This window comes from Microcaecilia unicolor, chromosome 1 (genome assembly GCF_901765095.1).
Source record: "Microcaecilia unicolor chromosome 1, aMicUni1.1, whole genome shotgun sequence".
Classification (NCBI taxonomy): Eukaryota; Metazoa; Chordata; class Amphibia; order Gymnophiona; family Siphonopidae; genus Microcaecilia; species Microcaecilia unicolor.
This window is the reverse complement of record NC_044031.1, coordinates 369,484,717-369,509,052: the sequence shown is the minus strand read 5'-3', so window position 1 is coordinate 369,509,052 and position 24,336 is coordinate 369,484,717. Positions and strand designations below refer to the sequence as shown.

At 43.7% G+C, this 24,336-nt stretch overlaps 1 protein-coding gene across 1 annotated transcript in view; it reads left to right on the top strand.

Annotated features, from left to right (window-relative positions):
- CTNND2 (catenin delta 2) overlaps nt 1-24,336 on the top strand; it is a 1,428,722-nt gene that overhangs the window by 560,564 nt on the left and 843,822 nt on the right. The window contains exon 6 of the mRNA XM_030219657.1: nt 11,841-12,402. Within this exon, the coding sequence (XP_030075517.1) occupies nt 11,841-12,402 (562 nt within the window). The remainder of the gene's footprint in view (nt 1-11,840; nt 12,403-24,336) is intronic.

The following is a 24,336-nucleotide window of genomic DNA, read 5'->3' as shown; positions in this document are numbered from 1 at the left end:
CTTCTCATTTGCCACATGGGAATTGCTAGTGCGGCTACCACAGAACAAATTAGATTCAAAACACTGTGTTTCATCTACAAGGCAATCTCAGAAACCAATGCAGAAGGGTTGACAGACCTCTTAGAAATTCCGTCCTCCTCAAGAAACCTTGATCGCCGGACGCTGACACTGGGTTTCCCCTCTACCAATAGAACCAAACTAAAATCATTGATGGAATTCCCTTTTCATGGAGCACGCCAATGGAACATGCTCCCCATGGACCTAAAGGTATAGAAGAAAGTGGGATGTTTGACCACGGAAATACAAAACCTGGAGAGATGGATCTTAAGAACACTTGTTTATTGATGAAAACAAGACTCAACACAACCGCTGTGTTTCGGCCGTTAGGCCTGCATCAGGAGTCTCGCTCGATGGCAACCGTCTGGTGAACACGCTAAAATGTGTGCGGCGAGGTGTTCCGTGTGGTGGGTCTGTGGCTCAGCCACCGGAGAACAGCTGATGCATCCGTTGAAAGACACGTAATGTGTTAATCTCTGAGGTGGGTCTTTAAAAAGACCTTTTCCGATGAAGCTGGCTCGTAAACGATTAGATTGTCAGCGTTAAGCATGAAAGGAACTTTCTTCTATACCTGTGTTCTCCTGTGGGGCATTGGAGTTCTCCACTTGATGGCGGATCTTTTTGAACATATACCCCATGGACCTAAAAACACAACCTTTATACATACAATTCAGGAAACTTCTTAAGACCCACTTATACAAAGTCTAACACATACTAGTCAAACATCCAGGCTTACTGTAACCACCTTCCCCGCCAAACCCGTACCGCCAAAAGCTTTTTTCCGTAATCTGTAAACCGATGTGAATCCCAATCGGAACAACGGTCAATATATAAGAACCAGATTAGATTAGCATGGTTTTGTAAAAGAAGCCCTAAGTGTGCATTAATTATTTAAAAAAAAAAATGTTTTAGAGGGTGTGTGTCACAGGCATGAAAGCATTAACTAGCTATTCCATTCACATTGGCATGCGCTAACTGGTTAATGCTGAGGCTAATGCAGGAGCACTTCAGCACTTCCTAAATAGGAGGCAGCAAGTGCTCCCATGTTATTTCTTTTTTTAAGTCCTGGATGGTAATGGAAAAATTAGCATTCAACCTGCAAAAATAAAGCAACAACAACAACAAGAACAAAAAAGTCCTATTTTGGGGAGGTGCTAGAAATGGGTTTAGCGTGCGAGAAAGCCCCATAAATCGCCTTCCTGATCTCATTATGTTATGTTTTATCTATTTATCCACTTCTAATCCTACATGATATTCTTACGCACCTTATCTGTAACAATATTTTGAAATTCTTATTCCATTAATGTGATTATCGTTGTAACATATTGTAAGCCACATTGAGCCTGCAAATAGGTGGGAAAATGTGGGATACAAATGCAGCAAATAAATAAATAAACTATGGTAGCATGCCTAAACCCGTTTCTTAGCAAATTTTAGTAAAGGATCCCAGAGCCATATATACACCAGTGACCTGGAGCTCTCCTTCATAATGACTTTTACTATCAGTAAGACTATGATATTTTTTTTTAATATTGTTTTTATTGAAATTTTCCAAATTTTACATCTTTACATATAATCATCTCAACAGAACATCAGTCAATAACATATGACAGAATAAGCTTGGACTTCCAGAACTAACAGTCCAGATTACTACACATTACCTATATAAACCCCCCCTTGTATCTTCCCCCCTCCCCTCCCCCCCTCCCCTGCAGCATTGGAATTATGGAAGAGTTTGCTTGACCGTCTCATATGGTTGCCAAATTTTATGAAAGATATGCATCTGACCTTTTCTCATCGCCGTCAGCCTGGACATCATGTGCAAGTAATCAACTCTAGCCAACACCTCTTTAGTGGAGGGCATTGTCGCCCTTTTCCAGGCCTTTGCCAATGCCATTTTTGCTGCCACTAGCATCTGGGTCGCCAGTTTATGGCTATATTTTTTGCTACCCGGGGGCCTGGAGTGTAATAAGCATATTTCTGCCTGTTGTGGGTAATTCACTTGTACAGTCTTTTTCACTAATTCAATAATCTGTGACCAATATTTCTGAGCTTTTGGGCACTCCCACCAAATATGCAGGAATGTGCCCCGACCTCCACATTCTCTCCAGCAATCTGCTGAAACTCGGGGGTATATTTTATGCAATTTCTCCGGTGTGTAATACCACCAGTATAATATTTTATACCCGTTTTCTATTGTGGCCTGAGCGATGGAGGGCTTCAGCAACTGTCTATAGCTAATCTTCCACCATTCCGGAGAGAAACTCTTCTGCAGTGCCTTTTCCCATTTCTCAGTATAATAGTCTTGTGGTGTAGTGAGGAGTTGTAATGCTTTATAAAGCCTAGTAATACTACCTTTTCCACCTCCACCCCTCAACGCCCTTTCGAGCCTTGTTTCCGCTAGCTCTAACTCATCCTTCGCCCTACGAGCAATGTAGTTCCGCAGACAGTTGTAGTACACCAAATCCCTACTGTCTAGCTCATATTCTTCCTGAAGTGTTTCGAAAGGTTTTATGTCTCCATTTTGCCAAATTTGATCTAGTTTATATAACCCTTTGTACGCCCATTGTTGGAATGTTTTCTCTGATTCTCCTAGCGGGAACCCCGGGGCACCTCTAATCCCCATTTGCAAAAAGTATCTACGTTCCGGAAACACCTTCCTACGTAACTGAAGCCAGGTGCTCAATAGGTGTCCCACCCCTATGGGAATCCTACGCTGTATTCTCATTATTTCTTTTTCTGACTTCCATAGTATGTCTCCTAGGAATCGTGTACATAGCCACGCCCGTTCCCAGTGAAGCCACTTCTTTATAGTCATCGGGTCCCAGTCCGCCAATATACGCAGTTGGGCCGCCTGATAATAGTAAGACTATGATATTGATTTTGAAACAAAATAAAAAAAAAATGGAAAAAAAAAACCCCAGGCCTGTTTTGGTTTTTCTTTCAAAGACAATGAAAAAAAAAAGGGCAGGATTTTCTTAATTTTGGTTTCAAGTTTAACATATGCTATTTTAAAACAATGCAGTTATTTGTAAATTGAAAAAAAAATTCTTTCCCCTCTGTTTATTATGCTGCGCTAGTGGCTGCTGTGTGCTCATACCGACACAGCCCAATCACTTTGAATGGGCTGTGCAGGGGTGGACTGAGAGTGGTCTGGGCCACCAGGCAGTAAGGACCATTGGGCCCTCACCCTGGTCCTGCTGCCCCTCCCCACTAGTCCTGCTGCCTCTCTCTCCCCCTGCCACTGACCTTTTCCTTTTGTCCTGCAGCTAAATCGGCTGTCTACCGCTGACACTGGAATTTTCCTCTGCCACAGCCCGCACTTGTGGAAGAAGTAAGTGATGTCAGAAGGGGGCGGGCTGCAGAAGAGGGATGTTCTAGCGTCAGCAGCAAATGGCCGATTTAGCTGCCGGTGCCCCTGCCTGTGAAGGGGAGGTTCATGGACGGGTGCGCAGGAGGTAGAGGAGACGAGGCATCCCGGTGGAGAGAGAATGACATCGCACATTGGAGAGAAGTACTGGGCCCCCCATAGCCCTGGGTCCTCGAGCACTGCCTGGTTCTCTGGATGGTCAGTCTGCCATGTGGCTTAGTAAACAGTGGGGTTTATTTCAAATAGTATGTGCTACAATGGAAAGTAAATCTAAAATAAAACTAAAAAAATAAGGAGGACTTTTAAAAACGCACAGTGGCATTTTTAGTGTGTGCTTTAATTCTAGAGATGCCCATAGAAATATATGAAAGATTCAAATAATGTCCCAAACACTCCTCAGTAAAGCACTTATTGATGAAAAAGCGATGAAAATGTCTTTATCCACATTCAGCATTAATCATATTTCAAAACCTGCATTGCAAAACCAATTCACATTTATATGAATTTACTGAAAGGGATCATCAGAGTGTCCTGCAACACACATCATGTGGGCACTATGCCTATTTGTGATAATGGTGTGGCACAAATCATCATAGATCAACTGATATTATTCTATCGTTTTTTTACAAGTTTACATTTTTTTGGACAGTAGATGTTTAAATCTTAGTTATATCTTTGATATTCATGCTCTAGAGTATATATGAGTGGAGGAGTGGCCTAGTGGTTAGGGTGGTGGACTTTGGTCCTGAGGAACTGAGTTCAATTCCCGGCACAGGCAGCTCCTTGTGACTCTGGGCAAGTCACTTAACTCTCCATTGCCCCATGTAAGCCGCATTGAGCCTGCCACGAGTGGGAAAGCGGGGGGTACAAATGTAACAAAAAAAAAAATATAGTATAGCACTTAACTGGCAGCAAATTTTCTACATGGAACCTCTGCCAACATGGCCAGGTTTCGGATTCCTTCATCAGGGAAGAGATTCACTAGAGAGACAAGATGAAATTAAGAGCACGATTATAATTTCATAATAAGCAGAATATCCCCTAATACACAAAAGTCAGCAACACTCACAGAGACATATCACACAACACTCCTCCTGCATGAAAAAGAAAATGGCCTCGGTGTCTAAGCGCGGAGTAGACTTTAAATAGCACACAGCTGTTCACGAACCCACACTCCTAATTGGGCCACATAACAAAAGCAGCAACTAATTAGATTAGAGACCACCAATCAATTTCAGAATTCAACCCCGAAGGGTGAAATGTTTGCAATTGAAAGATCCAGCATTGTTCTTTGTAGTTTAAAAGTTGTCCAACATTTCCACCCTCCCATCCTATTTGGACGCAATCCAAAACTCTCCATTTGAACAAGTGGTGCTGTTAGTACCTGATTCTTGATTCTGGATTTATGCTCATTCAAACGAGACTTAATAGGACGACTGGAACATCCTATATAGATAAGCTGACAGGGACAGAGGATAGCATACACAACATTATTGGACATGCAGTTGGTTAAAGGACGGGCATAAATCGGACATGAACTACCAGGATGTTTCCATACCGGTCCTTCAATAGTCAAATGACACCATTGACAGGAACCACATTTGAAGTGTCCTAAAGTATCTGAAGATTCATTTACATAGTCCAGCTGTTTATAAGTAAGCATTTCCCCTATGGTCTTGCCCCGTTTAAAAGCACAGATTGGATGGTCAGAAAAGCATGCATGAACTTGCAACATCCTCCAGTGGGAATGTTGATACTGGAGCTTAAAGGAAAATACAGAATTACCACTGTTAATTTATCGTCTTCATTTTTTGTTTGATATTGCAAAAGCCATTCTCGCTGAGAGAATTTAGCTCTTAGGTATGCCTTCCTGACTATAGACCTGGGGTATCCTCTTTCCAGGAAATGTGTAGTCATTCCAGATGCTTGGGTCTCGAAAGCTGTGTCATTAGAACAAATTCTCTTCAATCTTAAAAATTGACTCACTGGTAAGCCAGCCTTAAGATGGTATGGGTGAGAGCTGGAGAAGTGGAGCAAAGTATTCCGCGTGGTGGGTTTCTGAAAAAGAGTTGTATGTATCCGATTGTCGACCCGGTATACCCAGACATCCAGGAATTTTATTCCTAGAAAGTGACTTCGCGACGTGAATTTCAAGTTGGCCTGAAAAGTATTCAATTTTGTCATGAAATGTGACAGAGTTTGAGCAGATCCATTCCAAATAAAAAAAGATGTCATCCAAATAGTGCTTCCAGAGTGAGATATGTCGGAAATCCTCGGAATTATACACATACATTTCCTCAAATTTAGCCAGGTAAAGTGTCGCAATCGAGGGAGCTAGAGATGCCCCCATCGCCACCCCTTGTTTCTGCTCATAAAAATCCTTTTGAAAAAAGAAATAATTTTTTTCAATAACCAGATGTGCAAAGTGCATCAAAAGTTGTTTAGGGATATGTTGAGCTGGAGGACATTTATCTAGCACCTCAGCAATTATCTGGAGAGCCTCGTTTTGCAGGATGACAATATATAATGAAGTAAAATCGACTGTGACCAGAACAGAATCTTCTGACAAAGTTACAGCTTGAAGGCTCCGCAAAAAATCAGTAGTATCTTGCAAGTATGAGGGGACTAACCTGGCAGCTGGCTTCAAGAAAAAATCTAAAAATGTAGACAGTGGTTCTAGAACTGTATTACAGAGAGCTATGATAGGACGACCAGGGGGTTATGAATATCCTTATAGACCTTAGGCAGGAAGTAGATTCTGGGTGTACTAGGATGTTCCAACAATAAAAAACTTACTTCCCTAGAAGTTAATATCAGGTCATCCGCAGCTTCCAATACCAGATCTTTGATCACCCCTTGTAGCTCCAAAGTAAGGTCCACCATTAATTTTTTGTAAGTTGTTTCATCTTGAAGTTGCCTGTGACCTTCCACCAGATATTTCTGTTTGTCCCATAAGGTCACCGCTCCCCCTTTATCTGCACGAACTATCAAGACTTCCATCTGATTCTGTAAAGATACTAGTGCTTCACGCTGACATTTAGATAGATTTTGTGTGATACATTCAGATTCATATTGTTTTTCAAGTTGTTGTTAGTCATACAAAATGCACTTCTGGAATGCAAGAATAGAAATATATGGGCATCTCTAGCATTTAGCACACGCTTATTTTTAGCGCACGCTAAAAACGCTAGTGGGCCTTTATAAGAGGCCCACTAAATGTATAATTTAAAAAATAAAAAATCCAAATAAACAAACCTGCACACTCAAAATTGAACCAAATCAGAATGGAAGGAAAATCTAAATACATCCCTAATTATCATAGGATTTTCTTTGAGTTTTCAGAGACAGTATACTGTGCCTAAGCATAATTGTACAGGGCCACACAAGGATCAGAATGTTTTGTCTTTCAGGCTTAAAAAATCTGATAAAACCTTGTACTGTAATTAAAAAAAAAACCCTATAAAACAAAAGGTTTATTACCATTATATTATTTTTCAATGTATATGACATGACAATAGCAAAATGTTTTACACACTGAATTAGACAGTACAGTCTATAGCATACGCAATAAAACTTCTTTATCAGAATAAATATTGACTTGAGAATCTAAAAGGTAATTGGTGGTCTGATGCATATTATGCAGCTTCCTTGATTTGGAAATTAAAGTTTCAAATACATCTTCCTCACAATTGGAGGGTGGGGGTGGTTGAGAATGGACAAACAGGAGTGGTTTTGCAGAGTCAGTTATCTCCACTCCCGAGTCCTTTCATTAGAGAATTTTTTTGCAACCAGATCAGTAGCCACAGTTGATCTCTTGAGCCTTGGCGATCACAGATAAAAATTGGAATGCTGTTTATGTATGAGATAAGAGTATGTATGCATTTCCTTGCAGTTCCAGAAGCTCAAAAACATGATAGAAATTTTAATACTGCAGATCTACTCAGGATTTTCTCTCCCTTTGTTTTTTTTAATTGCAAAACTTTGATGTGAAACATTAGTTGTCTTATACACTTCATAGAGGTGGGTGACTCTGTCCTGCTGGTTTTCCTATGCAAATGTGCCCCTGACTTGAGTGAGAGAACTCCACTCTGCCACCCTTCTACATCCCCCATGAATCTAATCCTGCCTTGATTTATTTTTTAATTTTTTGCCATTGTAAATAAATGAGAGACAAGTAACTGCTTTTCTAGTGTATCTTTTCTAGCAAAAAAGGTGCCGGTACTCAAATTCTAGGCCACCCTTCAGGGATCCACCCCACAATAGCCAGGCCCCCTGCAACCAGTCACAGAACCTATGACAAGGCAGAATTGGTGTGTAGAGCCTGAGCTCTTTCATTAAAACTTGGGGTCCTTGGGTCAATTTTAGCAGACAATGGAAAAGGTGCCGGTACTCAGTACCCCCAAGTACCCCCACAAAAAAGCCCTGTGCTTTTCACTCTAAAGAAGATACAGCTATAGGAGGCACTTTAAGAGGAGAGGAGGAGATAAGGAACTGAGGGGGGCCCTTTTACTAAGATGCATTAGGTGTTAACATGCGCCTAACACAGCTTAAAATGGCGTATCACGGGACATGCTCAAGCATCTTGTGATAAGTGCCATTTTAGTATGCACTAATCCATGCACTAAAAATGTTTTTTTAAAAATTGAGGGGGGCACTAATTAGTGGGCACAGGATTATCACGTGAGCCCTTACTGTTTACAAAATGGGTGGTGGTAAGTGCTCATGCAGTAATTTTTATTAAATTCCTTCAAAAAGGCGGTAAATAAATCCTAATAAATAAATAAATGGAAAGTTGACCATTTTAAGGCCATGGCAAAAATGACAGTGCACAGGAAAATCCAGCACAAGGCCACACTAAGGCCACTTTTTGCTGCGGCTTGATGAAAGGGCCCTTAGGTTTTCACACGCTTGACAAGGGAGGTGAAATTTTGCTTTGCCTGTGCACCTTAGGGTATTCCTTTTGTCCTTAAAAAAATAAATAAATAAATAAATATATATATTGCAATCAGTAAAATATTACCAAAAATACACCATATAACAAACTCTTTTGTATCCATCCCACATCAACTAACACAGAATAATATTTTTAGCGTACAAGTTATGTATACTGTTCTATACTGTTGCTAATTAAACATAAAGAGGAATTGTTTGGGGACAATATTAGAACAGTCTAGATTCATGGTCCCTTTGCACTGTACTGAATTTTGAAATTGAAGTGCTAACACAAACTAACCCCCTTCCCCAAACTTTAAATAGCTCTATTTTTTTCATTGTAGATTAGCCTTGAAGGAAAAGAATTTTGAACTCATCTGTTTATTAAAAGCTTAGGGCCTCTTATTAAGCCATACTGGCGGTTCCTGTACGGCAATGCCAATGGCTTTGTTGGCATTACTGCATTGGGCGCCGCTAGTAAGGCTTGATAAGAGAGCCTGAATCACTTACTGGTTTTTCTGGACAATTGACCTCAAAATATTTCATGAATAGGGCTTCTATTTATATTTATTTAGACTTTGCTCACACCTTTTTCAGTAGTATCTCAAGGTGAGTTATATTGAGGTACACAGGGTATTGTTAGGTGTTTGTAAATTGTTAAATGCAAATATTTATTTTCCAGCAAATGAGGTTTTTTTTTTGGGGGGGGGGGGGAGTAATAAAATGTCACTTGGGGGCCCTTTTACTAGTGTGCGCTAATGGACTAGAGCGGCCCTTGTAAAATGGGACATTTAGCATACATTAACACTCACACACTAGACTTTAGTAAATGGGCCTCTTACTGTAATTGTCAGTACAGAAAAGGTACAAAAGCTGAATAGAGGATACAAGACAACCTAAGGGCCCCCTTTACAAAGTTGTGGTAAAAGGGGCCTTGTGGTAGCATCAGTGTGTGGATTTGCCATGTGCTGTGAGGTCCCTTTTACTGCAGTGTTTGTTTTTTTTGTTTTTAAGGAAAAGGCTGTGTGGTAACTACAAACTTGTAGCACAGCCATTTCTTGGGGCAGTCCTTACTGCCTCTTATTTAGGAGGTTGTAAGGGCTCCCGCACTCACTTAGAGGGGCATAATCGAATGGCGCTGGCCATCTTCAGGGCCGGCTCCGCGACGGGGCAGCGCCAAGCATATTTTCGAAATACGCTTGGCGCCGGCCAAATCGCTCGCCGGGTTTAGAGCAGGATCGTCGGGTTTATATGAGATGGCCGGCTTCGTTTTTCAGCCATAATGGAAACCGGGCCCGGACATCTCAAACCCGGTGAAATGCAAGGCGTGGGAGGAGCCAGCATTTGTAGTGCACTGGCCCCTCTCACATGCCAGGACACCAACCAGGCACCCTAGGGGGCACTTAAAAAAAAAAAAAGCAAAAATAGCTTCCAGGTGCATAGCACCCTTACCTTGGGTGCTGAGCCCCCCAAATCCCCCCAAAACCCACTCGCCAGAACTCTACACCATTACCATAGCCCTAAGGAGTGAAGGGGGGCACCTAGATGTGGGCACAGTGGGTTTTGGAGGGCTCAGTATTTATCACCACAAGTGTAACAGGTAGGGAGGGTGGGCCTGGGTCCACCTGCCTGAAGTCCACTGCACCCACTGCTCCAAGGACCTGCATACTGCTGTCAAGGAGCTGGGTATGACATTTCAGGCTGGCATACAGGCTGGCGAAAAAATGTTTTAAGTTTTTTTGGGTGGGAGGGAGTTGGTGACCACTGGGGGAGTAAGGGGAGGCGATCCCCACTTTTCTCCGGTGGTCATCTGGTCAATTGGAGCACTTTTTTGTGACTTCGTCCTAAAAATAAATGGACCAGGTCCAGCTGGTGAAATGCTTGTTCAAATCGGCCACTTTTTTCCATTATAAGGCGAAGCCAGCCATCTCGTACCCACACCCACGCCCCACCTCCTGTCCCGCCTTCACTAACCTACCAACACACCCCCTTGAAGGTTGGCTGGCGCCACGACGAAAAAGCAGTTGGGGCCGGCCAAAATCGGCTTTTGATAATACCGATTTGGCCGGGATCAGGAGATCGCCGGCAATCTCCCGATTTGTGTCGGAAGCTCGCCGGCGATCACTTTTGAAAATGAGCCTGTTAGTGGTAAAAATATAAAAAATATTTCTGGTTGTGCAGGAAATGGCACATGCTGGGTGTGGCACTACCGCAGTACGCCAGCTGTAGTGCTGGATTCGTATGTGACAAGGGCCCCTAAGAGAGCTGTGCCAGAGTACTAGGGCAGATGGTGTGTTTGTCCAATAAACACTTTTAAAAAATTGGTTTTGTTACTTCAACTAAACTTAGAAGCCCTATTCATGAAATTATCAGGCTGACAAGTGTGCAAAATTGGCAACTGTTTGGAACAGGATGCTGGGCTTGATGCACCTTTGGTCTGTCCCAGTATGGCAATACTTACAGCAGGTGAAGTGTGCATTTGGTCTGTGCAGTATCCGGTTCCACCGCCCCTACACGATGTCTAGCTCCTTTCTCCTGCCCTGCAAGCCAGGTGTGCTGCAGTTTACCCTACCTCCCACCCCTTCTCCGGGTCTAGGATGCCAGCCTGTGAATGTATTGTGCTTGCCTCCGGTTCCCCTTGAGCATGCGCAGATACTCAAGACCCCGCATTAGACTGCCTGCGGGATCCTAGCTCTGGAGGAAAGTGGGGAGGGGTAAAGGAAAGAAGCGAAAAGAAGGATGTTGGATACAATGTGGCAGTGTTGCCAGGGCTGTGGGTTTCTCGCCCATTTGGGCTCCTTTCTGTGAGCCGCTGCGGCTTTTTCATGCCACATGCGGGTTGTGGAATTTTGGGCGGGTTTTTTTAGGCCCCGCTGGCGGTTTTTTTGCCCACCTCTGTTTTTTTCCCGCAGTCACCGACCGCGGGTTGGCTCGTTTTCCCGCAGCCAGAAGCCCCACGGAGGTGGGCTTAATGATGTCATTTGTATGCAAATGGACTCATTAATATTTATTAATGGTGTCATTCATATTCAAATTAACTCATTCATATGCATTAACGATGCCATTCACATGCAAATTGACTTTGTGCGGGTTTTGGACGTGACAAATTTTTTCCATCTGGCAACACTGATATGTGGGGGAAAAGGAGATGGGGTCTGGGGGAGCGAAGTGGGACACTTAGGGGGGGGGGACACGACTGAAGGCCACGTTCTGGCCTCGGTTGCAGGTTTTTCAGATTTTATGTACAGCTAGTTACATGGCGTTGGAAGGATGCTATAATTTGCATGTGTATTATTCAGTGTGTAAAACCGTTACATAGAAATCTCTCTTATACGTATAGCCGCCCCCACTCCCTGATAAAGTATAAGAGTGTAATAAGTGTTTGTAAAGTTTGCCCTAAGCCCGGGGAACATCCAAGATGCATGTGTGCGTATTTGCCATGTCTCAGGGCTGTTCTTTTGTCTTTTCTCCTTCGCTACAGGGTCCAGCCAGCCGAACGGCGCACTTAGCCGGATCCGAGCCCTTTGTGCCGAGCCATGGCAGCGCCTTCCACCTGCCCGACGCGCAGCAGCCGCCTCAGCACTGCTCCTCCTCCTCGTCCTCGTCGTACTACTCGAGCTCCACGTTGCCCGCGCAGAGAGTGAGCTCCCCGCTCTCCATGCAGCAGCTGCAGCCTCAGTCCCCCAGCAAGTTGCAGCGGGCCGGCTCGGCCTCGGAGAGCCCGGCGGGCTACGGCACGGCGCAGCGCCTCTCCTCGCCCAAGCAGTCGCCCAGCCGCCTGGCCAAGTCCTACAGCACCAGCTCGCCCATCAACATCGGGGTGTCCTCGGCGGGGCTGTCGCCGTCCCCGATCCGCGTCACCTCGCCGCCTACCATTCAGTCCAACATCTCCTCGTCGCCCTTGCACCAGCTCAGCTCCACCATCGGCACCTATGCCACCCTGTCTCCGACCAAGCGCCTGGTGCACGCCTCGGATCAGTACGGCAAGCACTCGCAGGAGCTCTACGCCACCGCTACCTTGCAGAGACCCGGCAGCCTGGCAGGTAAATCCGTTTTGCTAGCTTTGACTGAGATAATAGTGTGATCTTCTTGCACTGTATGCGATTCTGTGTGTCCTGTGCTCTCTGCTCAGAAACTTGACATCATGCAAAAATGTGTATTATCCTCCAGTTTAGTTAAAAAGTTGACTCGTGTGGGGTTGTCAGCAAATGTCAAAGATGATTGTGAATGAGAGGAGCAGAGCAGCACAGTAGATCTGTGACGTCGGCTCCACAGCGAGCATCTCATTACTTCCCACCTTCCCGTTTCATTTCAGCCCCCCCACTGTTCTCCCAGTAAATGGCAGGTGAGCGTTCAGAGAAGTGGTGGTGGTCTCAGTACTAATAATTGGAGTTTTTGTTTTCGTGCCAAGCAGGGACAAAACAAATCGCACACAAGGGAGAATAAGGGATCTTTCATAGCTACTGTAGTTGTAATTTAGTGAATCATTTGGTCTCTCTTTTTTGGAATGCTAGTCAATAGAAAAGAAAATAAGATGATACCTTTTTATTGGACTAAATACATGTTTTGATCAGCTTTCGAAGGTAGCCCTTCTTTGTCAGATCAGAAATAAGCAAATTTTGATAAGTAGCATCATATATAAGTGAAACATCAAAGTATTTCAGTGACAGTCTGAAAGGATGAGGGAGGGGTGGGCTAGGTGAGAAACAGAGAGGGCTGAGAGGATGGGGGACAGGGAAATATGCATGGTGATCAGAGGGTGACAAAGCAGTGAAATTTCATGGTTTATAATGGGCTAGAAAACCCAGATCTTTGTTGAGGCCTGGCTGGTGGGTGTCAAAATATTTAATCATTTTGACATTCAAAGGTCTTGCCTTCCTGCATTGTTTTAAAGTTTCCTTTAAGTATTCTCACTATAAAATCATTAGTACAGTGTTCTGGTTTTTTAAAGTGCTGTCCCACAGAGGTAGCATCTTGGTTGGCACTGGCATTTTTCATATGATGTCTATGTAAATTAAATCTATTCTTCAGCATCTGGCTTGTTTCTCCAGTATAGCACCCTTCATCACATTTTTTACACTGGAATGGAAATTCCTTCTGTTCGGAATACTCTGCCAAGGGTAGGTACAAAGGAGATGGGGGTGTATTCTGGCTGTATTCACATGAGTACTTTGTAAGAGTTTAGATTAAAATAAATACTTTTGCCTTAGTTATGAGCTTAAGAGTTAGTTGATTGCAGGACACTTTTCATACCCCTCAAGCATACACATCCTTATGTCCTTTTTTTATTTTATTTTTTTTTATTGGTGAAATTTATCTCTCAGGTCAGATTTAATAATGCTGTTAATGGTCGCAAGACTGCATTTTGATATACTGTATATATTCTTTTTTGGCATAATTTGAATGTACAGGTGAACTGGAAAAATGAAGTAAAGTAGCTTGTTTGGATGGATTAATCAATTGGGTGTTCATAAGTATAACCTTGCATTTTTCACTTTCTGCATTCTTTATTCTTTGCACTTCTTACCAACAGATCTGTTTTTGGTCTTATGCCTTTGTGTTTTCTTGATGGGTTCCTGGCTGTCATGCCAGGTGATCAAAGACCCCCTCTCTTCACTTCCCACTTCATAGCTGCCAGGAAGCTGAAAGAAAAATGCTTTTGAGCTTCAGTGTGAAGTTCCTCTGCTTTTTTTTTTCCCTCCATCCACAGGGCTGGCCTAGTTTGTGTACAGTCTCCATCCCTGTTGGGCAGGGGGAATGAACACATTTTACTTTAGATTAATTATTGCAGTGGATACCTGAATTTGGCTCTGTGTACTGCATGCAGATGTTAAATCGCAGGGTTGGCCAGCTAGTGTCACGTTTTAATACATAACTCAGAAATCTGGGAAAAGTTCAGGCTGTAGCCGAGTGTCTGATTCACTTATGTAATTCCCCACAGGTGTACGATGCGTTAAAAAAAATTGCTTTCCTGAACAGAATGCTAAAAATAGGAGGTGGTCAATATTCAGCCTGCACCGGTGAGCATTTCTTAAAATGGACCTGGATATTCAGAGCTGGGCCCTGTCTGGGTTCCGGCGCAGAATATCCATGTCTTTTGTGGTCACTGGAAGTTACCCAAGTTTGGCCACTGCCCAGATAACTGATCAGGCAAGTCAGGACTGCAGCTTCTACAGTATTAGTTTCCTGGAAAGTTATCGGAGCACTGGCCCTGAATATCAGCGGTGCCTAAATAACTTCAGGAGGGACCTGCAGGAGTCAGAGCAGATAATCAGTAGCTCTCTCCAGAGAAGTGTTGTTGAATATTTACAAAAGCAGGTCACAGAGTGGGAAAGACCCGAGGCGATGAAATAAGGAAAGTGTTACACGGAGACTCACTGCTGTTGTTGCCTCATTTTTGGCTGCTGCCCAGACTCCTGACGAAAGCATAAGACTCTCCGTGGGTTTGGCCTGTAGGCTAGCAAGTCAGCGCAGATATATTACCCTCCCCTCTTTCCTTGCTTGTATCCTATTATTTATTGTAGTTATGTTTCTCTCTCCCTTCGCTACTTTTTGCCATTTTCCCCTTTTCATTTCGATCTTTTTCTTTCTGAATTTTTTAGAATTGTAAGCCACATAGATATATTGTTATGATTTGCGGGCTAGAAAGATTGAAATACACTTGGAAACTATGCTCCAGTAATTGTCTGTAACCTGTAAGACTTCTTAACCTTCCATGTTTCATTGCCTTGGTCTTTCCCACTCTGTGACTTGCATTTGCTGATCTTTGTGGGATTGGTTGTTTTTCCTTTTTTGGTCTTAAGTTGTTGAATATTTACATCCTGGACAATGTGGTTTAACTGGGCAGGAGGTTCAGTTAAACCACACTGAATATCGACCTCTCTGTATTTCTTTTTTCAGCAGAAAACTATAGAATTGGGAGGGAGCGTAAATTCCACCAAATCAGTCCCTGGAGTGTAAGAGGGGGCCCACTGACCTCCACTTCGATACCTTCCGAGATGCATCTCTCCCTGTTTTAGGGACTCTTTTTGATATTTTTTTTTCTGAGCCCTTAATTTAAAACTACTGCCTCTGTGAAGAGAGGTTATAATTGAAGATAAGGTAATTAAAGGCCCTAGGTGGTCTCAGGGATCGCTTTCCATGCAGGGATAAAACCCCCAGTCATTGGGGTTGACCATTAGATCCAAAATAAGTGGTCTGTATATAAAATACTTAAGATCACTTATTTCCTTTGTGCCCACTGAGGCCAGCCCATAGGCTAGAAGGACAGTGGAGTCCAGAAATCCGCTGTCTTATGTCTGAGATCTGTTAGTTTTTCCTTTGGTTGGTAATGTAATTTACTGTATGACATAAAAGGGAATGGTTTCAAGTTGGTCACCAGGCTTTTTTATGTAGTTTGTTTAAATGGATTTGCCCATTTCTTTACTTTTGAGAAGCTCAGGACTTCAGCTGTTCTCAGCAGCCCTCTGCCTCTTTCTGTGTGCCTGGAGCTTAGGTTGCATTTGGTGGTTCTGAGTTCTGTTACGAGCACGATCCTCCTAGTAAGTTGTAAGCCAGGTCTTTGACCATGCCATGCATTTTATAAAAAATCTAGTTTGGGTGACTCCTCATGGCTTGTTTGTTGTCCCTCAAGCCCTGAGCTTGATCAGTTTACGGGATATATTTTAGTGTGGCAGTCTAGTCTAGCCTGTGTACGTTTACAGCAGTTGTTACAGGATATATATAATTCAGTACAGAACTGTAAGAAGCCATTTGTCATTGGGGCTCTACGAGCCTGTGGATTTTGGGATCAATTAACAAAGGGTGAGTTTGAGTTTACATGCATAATATGGATAGTTTCAAGGCTATTTTGGGTTATTCCTTGTAGTTGATTTTTTTTCAGTTGCCTGAAAGTAGTCATGTACTACAATATCCATATGTTTAACCAAATTAAAAATACACTTGGAAGGGGGCAGAGGGAATCATTTTGGAAGAGTGGTTGGAAGCTGTGGCTGTTGGTTTCTAAACCAGGATTAGGCAAGCACAGTCCTTGAGGGCCACAACCCAGTTGGGTTTTCCAGATTCCTACAATGAATATGCATGAGACTCCTTCCATTGTAAGTAAATAGTTCTCTTGCATATTCATTGTGGAAATCTGAAAAACCTGACTGAGTTGTGGCCCTCGAGGATCATGGTTGCGTACCTCTGGTGTAAACTGATTAAGCATGCATGTATACTCTCTGCCACATCGATGCCAAGATTCAAACACAGCATTTGGGGATACTTTATATTTGGAAATCAGCTTAGTTTATGTGGGCTGAAAACTTTGCATGCACTTTTAAAGAGCTGGTGGTGGGAGGCGGGGCTGGTGCTGGGCAGACTTCTACGGTCTGTGCCCTGAAAATGGCAGATACAAATCAAGGTCAGGTATACACAAAAAGTAGCACATATGAGTTTATCTTGTTGGGCAGACTGGATGGACCGTGCAGGTCTTTTTCTGCCGTCATCTACTATGTTACTATCAAGCTCATTTTCAAAGCACTTAGCCTCCCAAAGTTCCATAGAAACCTATGGAACTTAGCCTCCCAAAGTGCTTTGAAAATATGTAAGTATGTTATGTTGAGATTTGACTTGTGAGATTGCATTTGAAAAGCGCCTACAAAATGGACCTGACTCACTAAGAGCTTGATCTGTTAAAGGGTTAAATTATGTTTGTGCAGAATTCCCCACCCAGCAGGACATGCAGGATTCTGCATTTGCTGTGTAGAATTCAGTGCAGGCACAGGCAGCAGTGGCTCTGCTCACGCTTTTCCCCTCCAGTGCTGAACTCCTGCGGCAAGAAGAGGAGGAAGTGAATTGCTGCATATTTGGTCACGTTTTCCTCTACTGGCTTAGACCCGATTGTTGATGTGTAAAGGTGTGAGTGTGCCATGAACATTGGGGGAGGAGGGAAAGCACAGAAAGCTGAGATTGCTCCATGGGGGTGGGAGCAGGGTGTGCCATGGTTGAGGGAGAGAGATACGGTAATAGTTGGGGGGGGGGGGGGTGGAGAAAGAATAAGAGGGTGAGGTATTGCATGTGGGAGAAGACTTTGGGGGCAGACAGAATTACGGGTCTTGTTGGGATTTAGAGAATGAGAGCGCTGCAGTTGGAAAGAAAAAGGCAGGAAGAGATTTCAGGCCTTATCATGGGGGAATTCTGCACAAAACACTACAAATAAACTTTGTAGAATTTTGAAATATTGTGCACAGAATTGTCTATTTTTTTGTGCAGATTTCCACCATGAGTATCATGCTATACAGTAGGACTTATTTACGCCATTAATTACATCAGTGTGCCTTAACACAGTAGCACACTTTAGTAAATTTAGCCCTAAGTTGTTTTTTTTTTCCTCCAGTAGAGACAGAGGACCAGATACACACAGAATCACTCTGTACTTCCACCTGTTAAAATTACCGATTTGGAAATACAGAGCGATTCCTACAGCAAATCACATGCAAATGAGCTGCTAGCTGCTTTTGCAAACAGCTCATTTGCATGCGATGGGGGAAAGCCAGTCAGTCAGCTGAGCATGCGCAGAACAGCCAGTCACTAAGAGGGGCATAATGGAACAGAAACGCCTATCTCCATGGGCGTTAATCTCCGAGAACGGGTCCGTGAAGGGGCGGACCGAACCGTATTATTGATAAAAAATAGACGCCCATGTTTTATTCGCCAATGTGTGAGCTGGGCGTTTTTGCTTTTCAGCGATAATGGAAAAGGAAAGTGCCCAGCTCAAAAACGAATAAATCCAAGGCATTTGTTCGTGGGAGGGGCCAGGATTCGTAGTGCACTGGTCCCCCTCACATGCCAGGACACCAACCGGGCACCCTAGGGGGCACTTTTACAAAAACAAAAAAAAAGGTAAAAGAGCTCCCAGGTGCATAGCACCCTTCCCTTGTGTGTTGAGCCCCCCAAATCCCCCTCAAAACCCACTGCCCACAAGTCTACACCATTACTATAGCCCTAAGGGGTGAAGAGGGGCACCTACATGTGGGTACAGTGGGTTTGGGGGGGTTGGACGACTAATAAGCATTAAGCAGCACAATTGTAACAGGTAGGGGGGATGGGCCTGGGTCCACCTGCCTGACGTCCACTGCACCCCCTAACAACTGCTCCAGGGACCTGCATACTGCTGCCTGGGAGGAGGGTATGACATTTGAGGGTGAAAATAAAAAGTTGTGAAACATCATTTTTTTGTGGTGGGAGGGGGTTAGTGACCACTGGGGGAGTCAGGGGAGGTCATCCCCGATTCCCTCTGGGGGTAATCTGGTCATTTAGGGCACTTTTTGGGGCCTTATTCGTGAAAAAACAGGGTCCAGGAAAAGTGCCCTAAATTCTAGCTACAAACGCATCCATTATCGGCGAAGGGCGCCCATCTCTGTTCGGGTGATAACCACGCCCCAGTTCCGCCTTCGACACGCCCCCGTCCACTTTGTCCGCATCCGCGACGGAGTGCAGTTGAAAGCGTCCCAAATTCGGCTTTTGATTATACCGCGTTATTCGTTTTTGTGAGATAAACGCCCATCTCCCGATTTAGGTCGGAACTTGGGCGTTTTTCTCGTTCGATTATAAGCGTGGCTGCTCGCCACATACTCAGAGCAGCGCTTGTATATGGCTTTCATATGTGCAAAGAAGCTGCGTGTATTATTTTTATTTATTTATTTTTGTTACATTTGTACCCCGCGCTTTCCCACTCATGGCAGGCTCAATGCAGCTTACATATTGTATACAGGTACTTATTTGTACCTGGGGCAATGGAGGGTTAAGTGACTTGCCCAGAGTCACAAGGAGCTGCCTGTGCCTGAAGTGGGAATTGAACTCAGTTCCTCAGTTCCCCAGGACCAAAGTCCACCACCCTAACCACTAGGCCACTCATCTACTCCGTATGAAAGCCAGTGTAGCCGTTTTTTCCCTTATTAGTTAATTAATTAGGATTTATTTACCACCTTTTTGAAGGAATTCACTCAAGTCGGTGTATAGTGTTTTGTGGGGTGTGCTCCAAGGACTGGGGCAGCGGCTGATGGGCAGACTGATGTTGGGGCTCCGGCATCATCCCTGCCTCCCCACTGCCAGGAAAAAGCGTCACCCGTCTCCATGGGGAAAGAAACGGCCCTGTGCTGTTCTCATGTGGAAAAGTCTTTTACAATTTTGTTGAAGATGCTGCTAGTTACAGAAAGGTCTGTTGGAAGAAAAAACGTGCCAGAGCTCAAGTATGCAACGATCTCCCTGCTCTGGCGTGTTTTGTTTCTCCCCTTCTCCTACTTGCGACAATGAAGAACCGTCAGGACCAACAGCTTCAGTCCTCCTGTTAAATTTTCCACAGTAAAGATAGGGGCTGCTTCTGTGCATTGCTCGGAAAATGGCTGTGCATTATTTTGCATACACATTTGTATAGTAATTAGCTCACAGAACCTTTTTGTGCATGTCTCGGTGAACTCTGTGCTCGCTAAACCGGCTAGAACCAGTGTAAAACCCACATTGCTGGCTCGTTAGTTTTGTGCATCTGGCCCAGAATGGGGAAAAAAAAATCTTCCTACTGTGGCTTTTTCTCTTATCAGCACTGCTGGCTGTTTTACATTTTATGAGTTTCAACCTAATATGATGAAAATTTAATTTAAAAAAATGAGTAGTTATGAATGCTGGATTTTCTTAGAGGATGTTCAGTGCTGCCAAATGTGTTCTGCTGTATTTCAGATCACTTGCCAATTTGCTTGAAGGGTAAGAGTGCAACCTCTGTTGTACTGCTAATAAATTTCAAGGGCGGTGCTTTTGAGATTCTTCGATGTTACTAATGCATTTCCCAGAGGAGTCAAATTTAAGGTCAAGTAACCCAGTTGTAAATTTCAGGCTTGATTCCTACCGTTGACCACCTGACATTCTTTATCAGGTCTGCCAGAAGCCTTGCTGCTTATCCATAATCTATCCACAGCTGAGAAGCAGTGATACTGCCAGTGGCTAATATGACATTTAACTGACGTACCACCTCTATTGGAATCTCTTTGTGAATCTGAAAAGCGAATTTTAAAGTGCAGTGCTTGAATGAAAATAAGTGCAGTAAAACTTTCAGGTTAATTGTGAAATAAAGCTAATTGAATAAACATGGACAGAATGTAAAATGGTTTGGATATGTAAATGCAATTAAGGGTAATTAATATACAAGGTCTAATAATAAAATAATTTGATCTATCAAAGCAGCAGCAGCACTAACTAGAGTCCACAAAATGTCAACTTGGCTGGTTCTTGGCCTGTTTGCGTCTGATATAGGCTGTTCCTTCGTCAAGACTCCATTTTCTCTCCTTATTTTCTTTCTGGAACAGGATGGAAAGTGTGCTGCTTTTGTTCTTATTTTTCTTTTTCTGAGTTCATCCTTCAGTCGCTGATGGTATGTTCATATCATTCTTGCATCAGTATGATTGTTGCATGGGGATCTCAGGATGGTTTATATAGGGTGGGAGTGGGTGAACTGGAGGAACTTCAAAAATTGTAAACACTAATATCCCCTCAAGAGTGAAATATAACTCAGAACTAGGGTCTGTGCAAGGCTATTGGGTGGTCTAGGTGAACATTCATATTTGTTCCCCCTCTTTTAGATCCCTAGATCTAAATCATGATCCCCCCTATCCTTCCAAGAAGAAGCCTGAAAAACATTCAGTTAACATCCAATTGACATCCTCAGGGAGGACAAGGCCATAGCGGAGAAACTGAATTAATTCTTTGCTTTAGTCTTTATGGAAGAAGTTGTAAGAGATCTACCTGTACTGGAAATGGTTTTCAAGGGTGATGATGCAGAGGAAAGAAATCTCGGTGAACCTGGAAGATGTACTGAGCCAAATTGACAAACTAAAGAGTAGTAAATCACCTGGACCAAATACCATACATCCAAGGGTACTGAAAAGAACTCAAGCATTAAATTGCTGATCTGCAGTTAGTAATATGTAACCTGTCATTAAAATCGTCCATAGTACCTGAAGATTGGAGGGTGCCCAATGTGACGCTTATTTTTAAAAAGGGTTCCAGGGGTGCTCTGGGAAATTACAGACCGATGAGCCTGACGCAAGTGCCAGGAAAAATAGTGGAAACTATTATAAAGAATGAAATTACAGAGCACATAGACAAACATGGTTTAGTGGGACAGAGTCAGCTTGGGTTCAGCCAAGGGAAGTCTTGCCTCACCAATTTGCTTCATTTCTTTGAAGGCGTGAATAACATTGTGGATAAAGGTCAGCTGGTTGATGTAGTGTATCTAGATTTTCAGAAAGCTTTTGATAAAGTTCCTCTTGAGAGACTCCTGAGAAATTTAAAGAGTCATGGGATAGGAGACAATGTTCTGGTGTGGATTAGGAATTGGTTATTGGACAGAAAACAAAGGGTAGGGTTAAATGGTAATTTCTCTCAATGGAAGAGGGTGAAGAGTGTGACCAGTGCAGTTTAACATATTTAAAAATGATATGGAAATTGGAACGACTGGTGAGGTGATTAAATTTGCAGATCACACAAAACTGTTCAAGGTTGTTAAAACACGTGCAGACTATGAGATATTGCAGGAAGACCTTAGGAAATTGGAAGACTGGGCATCCAAATGGCAGATGAAATTTAAAGTGGACAAATTCAAGGTGATGCACATTGGAAAGAATAATCTGAATCATAGTTACCTGATGCTAGGTTCCACCTTGGGGGTCAGAAACCAAGAAAAAGATCTACGTCATTGTAGATAATACGCTGAAATCTGCTCACTGTGCGGTGGTGGCCAAAAAAGAAAACAGGATGCTAGGAATTATTAGGAAAGGGATGGTAAATAAGACCGAAAATACTATAATACCTCTACTTCGCTTCATAGTGCGACCTCACCTTGAGTACTGCGTTCAATTCTATTCGCCATATCTCAGAATGATATAGCGGAATTAAAAAAGGTTCAAAGAAGAGCAACCAAAATGATAAAAGGGATGGAACTCCTCTCATATGAGGAAAGGCTAAAGAGGTTAGAAAAGAGTTCTAACCTCTTTAGCCTTTCCTCATATGAGAGGAGTTCCATCCCTTTTATCATTTTGGAAAAGAGATGGATGAGGGGAGATATAATTGAGGTCTACAAAATCCTGAATGGTGTATAACAAGTAGAAGTAAATCGATTTTTTACTCGTTCCAAAAGTACAGAGACTAGGGGACACTCGAGGAAGTTGCATGCAAATACTTTTAAAACAAATAGGAGGAAATATTTGTTCACTCATTGAATATTTAAGCTCTGGAACTCTTTGCCTGAGGATGTGGTAACAGTGGTTAGCGTATCTGGTTTTAAAAAAGGTTTGGACAAGTTCATGGCGGAAAAGTCCATAGTTTGTTATTGAGACAGACATGGGAAAGCAACTTCTTGCCTTGGGATTGGTAGCATGGAGTGTTGCCACAATTTGGGTTTTTGCCAGGTATTTGTGACCTGGCTTTGCCACTGTTGCAAACAGGATACTGGTGTTATGATTCTGCTAGTCTGGCAGGGGAGGGGTGTGGACTCCATTCCTGATTGGCTGTCAGGGTTTGAGCTGACGTCAGTGGGTAGTACTTAAGCCCACATGCTCCTGCTTTCCCTGCTTTGGCGTTACATTTCTTGGCAGCCTAAAGCCTTTATAGTTTTCTGTCAGAATGTTACTCTGGCTGTGTATCTTGTGTTCCCTGTTCAGGGATTTCAATTACTTTCCCTTTGTTTGGGATATCTCGGGGCAGCATGTGTGTGTCTGTATGTGTACTCAGCCTGCTGTTTAGTTTGCTTTGTGTGGGCTCCTGCGGGTGTGGGTAATCAGTTCACTTGCCTCCAGCTGGGCTCTCCCCCACTGCTTGCAGTTCTCTGTGGGAGGCCAGCTGCTTTGTTTGTTCAGTGGGGGCTTTCCTCCTGTTTGGCCTGGCAGGCTGCTGGTCTGTGAGCCTTCCCTCAGGTTGTTTGTTTACTTAGTGCTCTCCCCTCTATGCTCCTGCCTCTGACTTCTGGCTCTGTAAGTTTAACCCCTTGTGTACTGTGTCTCTGCCTCTGTCCTCTGTGTAGTTAAGACAGGGGATTTTCCTCATCCCTTTTGTGTTTTTCCTCTGGCCTCTGGTTTGAGGGCTAGTCTACCTTTGTTTCCTGTCCCGGTGTCTGGCTGCTGTGGTTCTAGTGTGTTCATTTTCCCTTCTGTCCTGGGGAGGGGGGTTCCTGGCTGCGGTGTTTGTGTGGCAGGGCAGTCTTCTTGTTGTTTTCTCCGTATCCTCCTGTGGTTACAGGGTGCTTCCTGTGTTAGTTTGCCCTTCCTGCGCTAGTCCCCTGGGAGGGTGTGGCACCCCGCTCTGGTTCCTTTGGTGTCTCTCCTTGTTAGTCGGGGGAGGAGGTTCTGTCCTGGGTCTGTGGAGCCTCCGTGCTTGCTTATTCAGTACGTGGCTGGCACCTCAGGTTCTGTGGGGACTCCGGTGTTTCTTTCTCCTCTCCTTGTGTGTGTATCAGTTCCGGTTCGGCCGTGAGGCCCGCTTGAATGCCTATTTCCCTTTCTTCCTGAGGTGCTGCGTGTGGGTAGGCTAGGGGGGTTGGATAGTTGGGGTGTGTAGGGGCGGGTCGGTCTCCCCTAGGCCTTGGTCCCTGCTATCAGTGGGCCTCGGCCTAGGCTCAAGGGCTCACAACCAACCCAGCAGATTACAACTGGAGGAGTGGCCCAGTGGTTAGGGTGGTGGACTTTGGTCCTGAGGAACTGAGTTTGATTCCCACTTAAGGCACAGGCAGCTCCTTGTGACTCTGGGCAAGTCACTTAACCCTCCATTGCCCCATGTAAGCCGCATTGAGCCTGCCATGAGTGGGAAAGTGTGGGGTACAAATGTAACAATAAATAAATAAACTGGGCTAGATGGACCATTGATCTGACCCAGTATGGCTACTCTTATGTTGTACCTAACTGGACATCAAATTTAAATTTTGTTTCATAATGAAGGCAATTTCCAAAAAACAT